At 36.1% G+C, this 13,076-nt stretch overlaps 1 protein-coding gene across 1 annotated transcript in view; it reads right to left on the bottom strand.

Annotated features, from left to right (window-relative positions):
• The window catches only part of LOC145679576 (uncharacterized), a 694,799-nt gene that overhangs the window by 381,816 nt on the left and 299,907 nt on the right, over positions 1-13,076 (bottom strand). The window contains exon 5 of the mRNA XM_081750156.1: positions 8,323-8,529. Within this exon, the coding sequence (XP_081606282.1) occupies positions 8,323-8,529 (207 nt within the window). The remainder of the gene's footprint in view (positions 1-8,322; positions 8,530-13,076) is intronic.

Genomic DNA, 13,076 nt, shown 5'->3' with positions numbered 1-13,076 from the left:
CTTGTGTGTTGAGTGGAGTGCTCGCTGCATCGTGCATCTTAAACTGCTACCAGTTGGTCGGAGCATCAATGCAACTGTGTACTGTCAGCAGTTGAGCCGTGTCCAAGCAAAACTCAAAGATGTGGAACCAGCAGTTCTGAATTGCAAACGGGTCCTCCTGTTACAGGATAACGCTAAGCCCCACGTGGTAAGGATGACCCGGGACACCATTCTACGCCTTGAATGAGAAACACTATTGCATAGGCTATACTCCCCGGACATTGCACCGCACGATTATCACCTGTTCCATCCCTTGGACAGTCACCTTAGAGGATGCCAGTTCAAATCCCTAGTAGAGATACAAAATTCACTTGATATCTTCTTCGCTTCACGCTCCACGAAGTTCTACCGCGATGGAATCCATGGTCTCCCAGAACGTTGGCAGAAGATCGTCGATGCTGATGGGGACTACCTTTAATCTTCCAGGTAGTCTTAGCCAGAGGTAATACATCGATGTTCGAAGGTGGTGGGCGAAAAAGCGATATAACTGTCTTGGTAACCTTTGTAGATAGGTTGTGTGTCCAAGGGCTTAAATTGAAATAGTTATACACAAAGGTATAATGTTTGGTCCGGTTCAGTAGTTCTTGATGAAACATAATAAAAACTACCTGGAACATAATTTATGAAGAAAAAGGAATAATAATAATAATAATAATAATAATAATAATAATAATAATAATAATAATAATAATAATAATAATAATAATAATAATAATAATAATCTAAATAACAGTGTTTTTACTTTTCCGGAAGGAAACAAAAATTTTCCGATTTTTCAGGTCTCAAAAAACACTAACTGCAACACGTTATATATATATATCTATATCTATATCTATATCTATATCTATCTATCTATCTATCTATCTATATATATATATATATATATATATATATATATATATATATATATATATATATATATATATATATATATATACATTGTAGCTGGCCCCTCTTCAGAAACGAAGGGCCCCTCCTACTTAAACCTGCTGTCTACACCCCTGATATCTTCAAAAAAAAAAAAAAAAAAAAAGTAACCTTACTTTTGCCTTCGAAAAATGTTAATCATATATACAGGTATTTTAAAAATAGCTTACACGGGAACCTGCGGCTGCTTTGTACGTCATGGCGGTCACTGGTGTCCTTATCAAAGAAAATGCCGTCAGACGAACACCGTTACAAATAAATAACAATTAAATATATTTTAGTTCTTTCCAAGCAAGCTCAACAATGTTCTAGGTAGAGAAGAAAGTAAAATTGATAGCAGTGGCGGCTCGTAAGTGAAAGATATGATGGTTTGCACTTGCCACACTTAACATAGTGTATAAATTATAATACACTATATACCTATATATATTGGTACAAGTACTCGGTTTAGCATGAGAAGAATAATGTTTATGTAAAATCTTTAAAAGTACAAAATGCATAAAAATATATAACTCTGAATAGCGCCTTCGGCATTGCTTTTGTATTACAGTAGTGCAATCTGATATAAATTACGTACATGAATATGAATGTTAAATTTTGAAATAAAATAGCAAAGATAATAACATGTATTTTTGTATATAATTTCCAATGTTTGTAGAAACTTGCAAACATAATTATTAACAGATAGGCCTACTAAGGAAGGTGTAAGTTTCGTCTAGGTGAAGGCACCGAAGGGAGGGGCAAGCGACGCCGAAATATTTGTCGCCTAAGGTCTCGAAATGTCTACGTCCTTGGGCACACAAGTACCTAAACGTTTAAAGTTTGTTAGCAGTCCACACAAGGAAATTATACAGAAATAAGTAAGAAGTAAGCAAGAGTAGATGTACAGTCAGAAACAATATTAAGTATAGGTTGGACGTATTGTTTCTTATACCTCCACCTTTACTTATTATTGTTTCCGACTGTACACTTGAGATCACAATTCGGTACTTACCGTAAATTGATGCATGAAGATGCTTCAGCTGTTATTTGATGTTCCTGATTCAGGAGTTTCTTCACTACTTCATGGTCCAAGAGAGTTAAAAAAAAAAAACTCTTTTCATGTTAGTTTTACATACCTATCTTGACTCCCTTTGTCTCATTATTGTGAAACAACGCGCTATTTGAATCACTTGAAACGATAAGAAGAGAATTTATACTCTCCAACTTTCTGCACTCATTTTCCTTCAGGGAAGAGATTTTTATTTGTCCATCCTCTTAGCATACAGAATTCCGATTTACTTTAATTTTCTGCATAGGTAAATACACTGGCGAAACTCCGGGGGGATGAGTCCCCTCCAATCTTGGAACTGAGGGGGACTGTCCCCCAATAATTCGATTTGAAATGTGTTTTGGGGGAAATTATGATTATTTGTGTCCGATTACCACAAAGGAAAGTGAGAAGAAATTTATGTCCTCTCAGAATAGCTTCAAATCTTTCCCTGCAGGTCTCCCAATGTTGAAGACAATTCGGGATGCGCACGGGACGAGTCGAGACAGGAATTTCCTGACAAAATTCGAGCAAAGGCACGGCTCTTAAAATAGAAAAATATACGTTTTTCGAGTCGAGACATCACTTTGACAGAACATTTTCGAGACGAGACAGACACATATCTTGTCTCGTGCGCATCCCTAAAGAGAATTCTAGTTTTCTGATACTCCACCAACTTCATAAATATTTTAAACATCTTTAAAAAAAATTGCTAACGGTCTTATCCGTCACTCCCCCCAACCCTATGTTGAATACAGATTTGCTTCGCTGGGTAGATAACCGAATGTTTCCCCTGGTAGGTGGCAATTTATCATTGTTTCTTTCTCAAAGTTATCTCACTTTTATAGCTCTGTTAGTAAAGTTGATCAAACGTTAAAAATTGTTGATCATACCTGATCAAACGAAGATTAAACGATTGACATTAGAAAATATCGAATCGGAGGTGTAGGGGGGCTGGCACCCCATTTTATAACCCTTATATATGTTACTAAAGTTTATCACAAGTTGAGAATTGTTGATTAAACCTGATCAAACGATGATCAAACGATTGGCGTAGAAATATTTCGAATCGGAGGTGAAGGGGGGGCTAGCGTGTAGTTAGCCCCCCTACTAAGAATAGCTTATATATATGTTAGTAAAGCTGATCAAACGTTAAAAATTGTTGATCATACCTGATCAAACGATGATCAAACGTTTGACATAAGAAAAGGTCGAATCGGAGGTAAAGGGGGGCTGCCCCCCAATTTTGTAACCCTTATATCTCTGTTACTGAAGTTGATCAAACGTGGAAAATTGTTCATCATACCTGATCAAACGTGGAAAATTGTTGATCATACATGATCAAACGATGATCAAACGTTTGACATAAGAAAAGATCGAATCGGAGGTGAAGGGAGGCTGGCCCCCCACTTTGGAACCCTTATATCTCTGTTACTAAAGTTGATCAAACGTTGAAAATTGTTGATCAAACCTGATCAAACGATGATCAAACGATTGACATCAAAAAATTTCGAATCTGACGTGAAGGGGGGGCTAGCGTGTAGTTAGCCTCCCTACTAAATATCGCTTATATTTATGTTAGTGAAGCTGATCAAACGTTACAAATTGTTGATCATACCTGATCAAACGATGATCAAACGATTGACATAAGAAAAAGTCGAATCGGAGATGAAGGGGGCTGGCCCCCATTTTGGAACCCTTATATCTATGTTACTAAAGTTGATCAAACGTTGAAAATTGTTGATCAAACCTGATCAAACGATGATCAAACGATTGACATCAAAAAATTTGGAATCTGACGTGAAGGGGGGGCTAGCGTGTAGTTAGCCCCCCTACTAAATATCGCTTATATTTATGTTAGTAAAGCTGATCAAACGTTAAAAATTGTTGATCATACCTGATCAAACGATGATCAAACGATTGACATAACAAAAAGTCGAATCGGAGGTGAAGGGGGCCTGGCCCCCATTTTAGAAACTTTATATCTCTGTTACTAAAGTTGATCAAACGTTGAAAATTGTTGATCAAACCTGATCAAACGATGATCAAACGATTGACATCAAAAAATTTCGAATCTGACGTGAAGGGGGGGCTAGCGTGTAGTTAGCCCCCCTACTAAATATCGCTTATAGTCTATTTATGTTACTAAAGCTGATCAAACGTTAAAAATTGTTGATCATACCTGATCAAACGATGATCAAACGATTGACATAACAAAAAGTCGAATCGGAGGTGAAGGGGGCTAGCCCCCCATTTTGGAACCCTTATATCTCTGTTACTAAAGTTGATAAAACGTTGAAAATTGTTGATCAAACCTGACCAAACGATGATCAAACGATTGACATAAGAAAAAGTCGAATCGGAGGTGAAGGGGGGGCTGGCCCCCATTTTGGAACCCTTATATCTCTGTTACTAAAGTTGATCAAACGTTGAAAATTGTTGATCAAACCTGACCAAACGATGATCAAACGATTGACATAAGAAAAAGTCGAATCGGAGGTGAAGGGGGGGCTGGCCCCCATTTTGGAACCCTTATATCTCTGTTACTAAAGTTGATCAAACGTTGAAAATTGTTGATCAAACCTGATCAAACGATGATCAAACGATTGACATAAAAAATTTCGAATCTGACGTGAAGGGGGGGCTAGCGTGTAGTTAGCCCCCCTACTAAATATCGCTTATATTTATGTTAGTAAAGCTGATCAAACGTTAAAAATTGTTGATCATACCTGATCAAACAATGATCAAACGATTGACGTAAAAATAATTTTAAATTTAGCATGAGGGGGGCTAACTGCACGCAGGTCAATTTCTTTTGCTGTACCATTATATGACTCTGTAAACAATTTTTTATTTTTCGTGCACCCTTGTATAGCATTATGTTGAGGTTTACTTTGCTCCGTGCTAGCTAGATCTTGCACGTTCTGGTAATATACATTTATTACATTGTTGTCACTGTTACCTCTATTGGCTAAGTGCTTGAAATTATTATTGGGACTTGCATTAAAAAACTATTATCATCATACTTTGTAGGAACCTTTCTTATTCTATTTGATTTTCGCTGCGTTGGACTAGGTGGACTTACATTACCTGATTTTTCAAGATTTTCCACAGTACTTTCAATATCTGCGTGTATTTTTTGAACGAGGCAGATCCTGTCACTAGTCACTAATAAATCAGAGCTGACAGCAACGGTGGTCTTACTTTTGAGACTGTTGTTGAATGTTAAAGCTATAACACCAGTATCATTATAGGTTTCCGATTGCTCCACTAATACACATAATTTATCAGGCATGCATTGTTTCCCCTTACCGTTTAGATGCAGACCATGTACGGTATGGTATTGCCTAGGATACATACTTATGTCTAGTACCTTTACATTTTTGAATCTTCTGCACAATTTAATGATATTTGCATTTGCTGTTTCAACTTCCTTGTTTACAATTGATGTACCGATTAAGTCATGCCGATGATGCAGAGTAGATACAATTACATTTGTTTGTGTCAGATTTGGCAATATGTTTTTCAAATTGTCACCTCTACCCCTCCTAGGAATGGTTTCAGTGTCTTATCCCACCACAGTATATTTTTCAGTAATGTAATTTACATGTATTCTAAATTCGTTTGAAATTCCACCAGGAGTCCATGTTGCATTGTACAGTCCAGTGTATGTTTTTCTCTGAGTTAAAAATTTCTAAAAATATATAAATATAGTACAGTAACAATGAAATATTGTATTACCGCCCAGCTGCCGTCGTTGTGCAAAACTTCATCTTGATATGAGGTAGAGAAACAAGTTAAATTAATATTGTAAGATTTAATATCAAAGTTGAAACGTTGCAAGGTAAAGAAAAGCATGTAACAACAATTCTCATATTTGAAAATAATTTCGTCTTAAACTAGCGGCGATTACATTTATTCGAAATTGAACTTCTGGAATGCACAGTATGCTGAAAGAAAAAATAAGAACGGTCGGGATTCGAACCTAGGACCATCTACGTAGAAATCCCTTATACTAACTATTCATATAACAGATAATGACGTAAACATGCTATTTTTAACGTGATAGGTTAGCATCCAAGTGACACTCTTATGCATATTTCTATTACTTTAAAAAAAAAAAATGTTTCATTTTTCACTAGGGCTTCCAAAAAGTGATTTATATCTGAGTTTTTGGCACTACTTTATCAGACGGTTCTATCAAATATAACTCAATTAATATAGCAGTAACAAACTTTTACTGCCTTAAGACTGTTCTTGAACAAGGGAAGTTCATTATTCACCATGCAACTAGCTACAAGAGGTCTACGTTTAATGTCAACAGCGCATCAAGCGAGTCAACTTTTGGAATATTCCATTCTATTAGTTTATCAACGTTTCTAAAGGAAAGTATCTGAATGTCTGTGTAGAGTTCTCCGTGGCCCAATGGATAAAGTCATGGTTCATAGTTCGATAGTCATGGTTCTAAACATGAAAGTTAAAGAGTTTTTAAATTCTTAATTCCACAGATCTTAAGATCTTTCTCTCCCTTCGCAATCATCTGATGCTGTATAAAGAGTTCTTTACCTAAATTCGACAACTGCCTGATGTGATCCTCGCCGTTCGAAAACTTTTCTTCTGTTTTACAAAACCACAAATTTCATCATAATGTGGATGCTGTTTCATAATTTTTTCACCAATTCTGAACTTGCATTATGTAAATTATTCCTCTCTGTTTCCATATTCGAATCTCTCTCAATGTTGTTCACTATGAACGCACATGGTTTGGGATTAAACCTTCGACTTTTCAAACCAAACGTAAATGCTGTAGCAATGTGCTATCCCAATTCTTTTGGCTCATTGCTAAAGGCAGCGTCATTGTAGAGTTTGTTAGAGGTGATTTCTCCGCCGATATAAGAGTTTCACTTTTTATATCAGTGTTTTACTATACATTTGATCAAACAATATGTATGAAACTGAAGGGAGTGAAGAATGAACCCTTCTGTCCTGTCCAAATGACGCCCCTGGAACATTTGCTTGCGATGACTGAAAAAATGAATTTAAGCATTGAATAGCACTCATTTCTGTTAGTAGTTGGGAAGAACAAAACTTACTGCTGTGATTGACAATTTCCAATAGTTTCACAAGGAGCATGTTTGTAGCTTGATGTGATATGTAGCCTTTGAAGAAAGGAAAGAATGGAAATAAAGACGTTTATGAAGCTATGAGAACGTTTTTTTTATTCCGGTTCTAAAAAGGCATTTCAAAACAGACGAATGAAAGAGACGGTTTTGGAGTTATAAAGCTTGTAAACATTGTTCCTGATTTTTACGTCTGAATGGAAAGAGAATATTATGTCACAGCGCCTGCTTTAAAAAGGAGAGTGGGAGGAAGAGGGTGAGTTGGATTAAATTCCAGGAACAGAAAGTCGACCGAGGCGCGTGTTTCTGAACGCATAACAACACAGTGCAAGAATTTCTTAGCAATATGGACTTAAACTTTTTGCAACACTTTCATTGCCAAGTACTGTACTCTAGTTCTAAGAAAGCAGATATATGTATTATAAAATGAAGTGTCCAGTTTTTAAATCGATCTAGAAACTGGACCAACAGCTTTTAATATACATTTGAAAGGTAATAAGATCAATAGTTTACAGCACATGCTATTTCATGCACTTCTTTGGTTTGACATTTGCCTTCGCATCCACTACAATTCTTCTTAAACGAAAGAGAATTAGTTTGTGTTTCTGTGAGTAACTTCAGGAAAATAAAGTCCCGGACGTATTAGTTCCTCTAAATCACATTTTGGGCACAATTACATTGTCTTCCAGCAAATTTGAAAAGGATGAACCTTTTCAAACCTCAGATGAACCTTATAGTAACATTATCCAAGTTTTCTAATGCTGACAAATTCTGCATTACTGTTCGTCAGGAAAATAGGGTTACGAATCCTCGAGTTTAACTGCAGCAAATATGTAGGCTCATGGCTATTTTGATTAACCATTCTGCGACTCTTCAGCATACAATCTACAGGTGATGATGATGTGGCACACAATATTTTAACTTACTATGATAACATATTCGTGGTGACCAAAGGTATCCTTCTTTCAGAAGAAAGCACTGATTGAATGTCATCATCTGAGCCAAAATCTTATGATTTCGAACTATTTTCTAATGTAAAGGAAAGAAGGTAAATTACTATTATTGCGATGTTTTACAAGTTTTGGATGTAAAGAACAAAATTGAATTTCTGCGCTTTTTTATATACGAGACAGAATACGAAAATATTGCTGCTCTATTAATCGACAATTAAGACTTAAAAATTATTATAGTTTAATGACTACTTACTCCGCCATAGTCCATAATTCCTTTCTTTTCCAAGTAATGCGTAATATCAGCAATAGCAGCAAGAAATGCAATATAGTTGACAGTGTAGCCATCTTTCAGAAATTTCTTTAGAACCAAGTTGAAGTCTTCAGCTGATAAGGTGATGCCCAAAAAATTTAATATTCTTCCAAAATGACTTATTGTTACTACTCCACCATTTTTTGTGAGCTACAATATAAAAAAATAATCACATGAAACGATTGTGCACATAATATATAATGAACAAAACTATACACGGCATGTGAAACTCAGATTTCTTATTACTATTATTGGTTTCTGAACCAAACTAAGAGTTAGAAATTTCCTCGCTAGGAAAAATCCGTTGATGGAACAGGAAAACGGTCATTATTATAACAATTATGTATAAATTAAGAACTCTGTAATTCAAATATTGGTGTAATTTTCGATCTCTGACAATAAAACACTACAAATATTACATCAAGCAATCGCCAATCTGGAGGCATGGTTGATGCAGCCATGACAGCTCAATTCAACGGGCCATCTGCTTCATGGGGCCATCCCTGATTCATGTTAGTAATAATGAGACTAGATAATGAGTTCTGTTGATATACTCACGTTTCACTACATTTTATTTATTCAGTCTCTAAGTAGTATGTATTTGATTTTATACAAGTCCTTTTCGACTAATAAATACGGAAGTGAGCTGGCCTATGAGAAAAATATTCACTAACTGTCTTATGTACTTCTATGGAAAGTTTCCCTTTGTAAATTGAAGACTTTGTAATATATGTAATTTAGTTTAGCATACACATATATAATTCAGTTATTCTGCATATCTAAATCATGCTAGATTTTTTTAAAAAGAAAATTAACAATTTTAAATTCACGCCTTTTGATCTTACATATCATTCTAGTAAAAGAAATATAAGTCGTTGGTGTCAAACAAATTTGTTATAAGATAAAAACCAGTTTCAAGGGCTCCAGTAATACAGTATTCTGAACTAAATAGTTTTTGAATCAATTATCGAGGAGACTGAAAACTAAAGATGTCAAAAGAAGAAAGTAACGAGTAGACTAAAGTAGGAAAACGAAATTTTCATAGACTATAGTAGACTATAGAAGAAATGAAAGATTATACGAAGTTGAAGGTCATAAATTAAATGAAGACTAAAACAGACTAATGTAGATGTATTGCCTAGTAAGAATGTTAAGCTGTACCAGGAAAAGTAACTTTACGACAGAGTAGTTTGTTTACTTTTCTAAGGAAAGAACTACATTTCTGGCTAAGAAACTAAGAAAACTGGTCGTAATAATGAAATTGACCGTAATATTGTGACAAGTCGTTCTTGTGTCTGGACAAATAAAAAGTTATATAAATTCGAATGACAAATATCAGTTATATAAATTCGTTTATTGTTTTTTCTACAAAAATGAAAGGACCAATCACACGATCTTCCATCAAACCGCACCATTTGGGAGAGTCACGTTGATGCTGAATAACTTCATGTGAACGCTCTGCTCCCCAAATTCTGCAGTTATGACGATTAACTGTTCCACTGACATGAAATGTAGCCTCATCAGAAAAGAGAATCTTTTTTTTTTAAATGACATCATCATCTATTCTATGTAGAAAGTCAGCAGCAAATTCATACCTTTCGATTTTATCAGTAGGTTTAATTTCAGTAGGTAGTTGCAATTTGTAGGCGCGAACTTAAGTCTTTTAGCAACAACATCAAACACAGTACCTTTAATTGTACTCCTAATTGTAGACTACGTCTGGCCAATGACTTCTTCGGGCTCCGAACACAAGAAACACGGATCTGTTCAACAACATCTTCAAAAGTTCTCGGTCTACATGGTGATTTTGCTTTTAAAACACTACCGGTTTCCTTGAGAGACTTTAGTAATGACGGATAGTTTTTGCTGTAGGTGGTTCACCATCATACTGACGTCTAAAATTACGTTGCACTGTTATAACTGACTCAGTTTTCACAAGCCAAACAACACACTGTGCTTTCTGTTGCGGACTACACATTGTTGCTGAGTTGCTCTGCACTGCGCGCCTGTCTGGGCTGAACTGAGGAAACAAAGGGATAAAACAGCACTGGTGCTGTCTCAAGGTCAAGCAGACCTGCAAACTGCAGGGGAGCCAAACTTGGAGAGTTGATGAATCAAACACCACAAACTGGAATAGTCTAGGTCACTTTGTGCAGATTCTAGGACACAGTAAAATTAGGGAGTTATTTTTCAAACACACTGTATTTAGCATAGTTATGAAGGAGGGGTAATTTTTAATATATGAGGAATGGTATTGATATGGTAGGAGTGGGAGGGGAGCGCAGAAGCAAACTAAAATGTGTTGCTCCCTCCCCTAAACATTGTTGCGGTGATTTTTCATACTCAATTGTGAATCAGCGGTAGTCACTGTTGCCAATGTTAGTTACAAGTCGCTAAATCTAGCGGATTTAGAGAGACAGATAGCGACAAAATTTTTACAATAGCGACTTGCGACTTTTCAAAGCGACTTTTGAAGTGTCTTGGCGGCAAAATTGGGAACTATTTTTTAGTGTTTTGCTTTCTAAAATTTCGATATTAGTTACGGAGCAATTGTCAACAGATTGGTGAATAAAACGAACGCATATCATTATGTGAGAGCTACTGGGCGCAATTTGGGAATCACTTACGTGGCTCATGACGATGCTACCTGAATACACGATTTGTGACAAATTGGGAAGTTCTCTCCTGGCTTGTTACAACTAACATCACAACTTTTTGGCAACGGTAGTGGTGAGTCAGGTCAGTTGACAGTTCGGAACAGGGCAAGGAGAAAACTATTTGCGGGTGTTTTATTGTAAAATCGTTTTCCAAACAGAACGAACTAGAACAGTGATGGACCAACTTTTTGTAGGAGGGCCAAATAATAAGGAAAATTTCTTAGGTGGGCTAATATAATTTATGAAAATAAGAATGGTACATTTGAAGTAAGTTTTGTAATGCTGAGCCCTATTAAATGATTGACGAGTTTTATAATTGAGATGCCGTGAATCTCAGGACTGAAGTTAAATTTCATCTGTCGGCTCCATTTTTAATACAACTCTTTCAAAGAAACACCATTCTACGTTTCATACGTCAGATTAGATATCATGTCACTAGCCGGATAGAACCTTTCAGCGGCCACATCTGGCCCGCAGGCAGTAGTTTGTCCATCATGGAATTAGGACATTTCGAATGAATTTTTGACTATATCTAGTTGCAGGATGTACTGTGTATTGTACTAATGTGCAATTGATAACTAAAAATGACAAACGTATGCGACCTATGCGTTTTCCATTTCGCCTTAAGCGTGTCTTAAAAAAAAAAATTAAGCATGGGTAAACCCCAAAGATGGAGGAGAAAACGTTGTTTCTTTTCGAATAAGTAAATCAATTTACTTGGTTTCTGAGTTTATTGATTATATTTACGTATAGAAAAATACATCTTTGTACATCTTTTGCCTTTGGCGCGGGTGGCCCTGGTTCGATTCCCGGCGGGAGCTCATGTGGTTCGGATCCCACGTTAATCAGTAGGTCGAAGTCTCATACAGCCTCGCTGCTGAACGGGACGCTAAACTTAAAATCATAATCAACATCATTTGCACATCTTTGTTGTATGTTTCAAAAAAAAAGATTAGAATAAAGACAAAGAAACATATTTTTTTAGGCTTTAATTCGACAAATAACTATTTTAGCGACTTTCTAGCGACTTTAGGAGCTAAACTTAGCAACATTTTGCCAATGAGTGTTGATAACAGTGGCGTTAGCGTAATACGTGCAGAAGTTAGAAAAGATAGGCTCTGTTAAAGCGAATACTTCTGGACTTGAGCTCCGTGAAAATATTTCTGGGGAAGTCTTTGTTTCGTTTATTTTCGTTTCGTTAAGACGTCCAAGAGTGAGCCAGGGGTGCCCACAAGGGGGGGGCTATGACGCAAACTGCGTCATTGAAATATTTGGGGGGGTTGAAAATCTATATAAATATGTTTGAGGAAGTGTAAAAATTAATCGAAAAGATTTTTTTTTCATGGAAGAACACCTACGGATAGACAATTGAGGGGGTGCGTGCGTCATGGACATGAGGGGGGGGCACCACTGCGTAGTGAGAATACAAAGGTAAATTAAAGGAACAGAAATTAAACGTTTTCAGCATCTCATGCAATCCATTAATTATAAAACCGTTTACTAAATGTACGACATTTTTTACTTTCTTAGTTTCTTTAGATACATTTGACTAAGATCAGGGGGGACGCATCTCCCCCGATCCCCGCCGCTAATTACACCCTTGTTGAAGTATGGTCCGGTTACTTCTTGTGAGGTAGAGAGAAGTTTGTCTGCGTATAAGAACATATTGTCTGATCGACGACAAACATTTACTTCCAAACACTTGGAAATCTACATAGTAACAAATTGTAAGTTAAATAATTGAACGTATTCAAACAGTGCCTGCCCCAAGATTAAAGGTAATTTGAGTTTTTGGTACTGTCTTTTGAAGTGAAATCAAATAAAATCTTCTGAAAAAATGTGGGCAACGAATATTGACTTTTCAACATTTTGAAATTTACCTGGTGGTTTATGTATTTTTGTAAGTCCTTTTAAAATACATAAACGTATATTCCTTTGCACGGAAAGAAAATTAAAAGAAAATAAGATTTAATGTTAAAAATAAATATTTATAGTATACATGACTCCAAAAGTGCATTACCACCTGAAATTCTACATTCC

The sequence above is a fragment of the Thermobia domestica genome, chromosome 1 (genome assembly GCF_964235325.1).
Source record: "Thermobia domestica chromosome 1, izTheDome1.hap1.1, whole genome shotgun sequence".
NCBI classification, from domain to species: Eukaryota; Metazoa; Arthropoda; class Insecta; order Zygentoma; family Lepismatidae; genus Thermobia; species Thermobia domestica.
The sequence above is the reverse complement of the archived record's forward strand: the minus strand, read 5'-3'. Positions and strand labels throughout refer to the sequence as shown.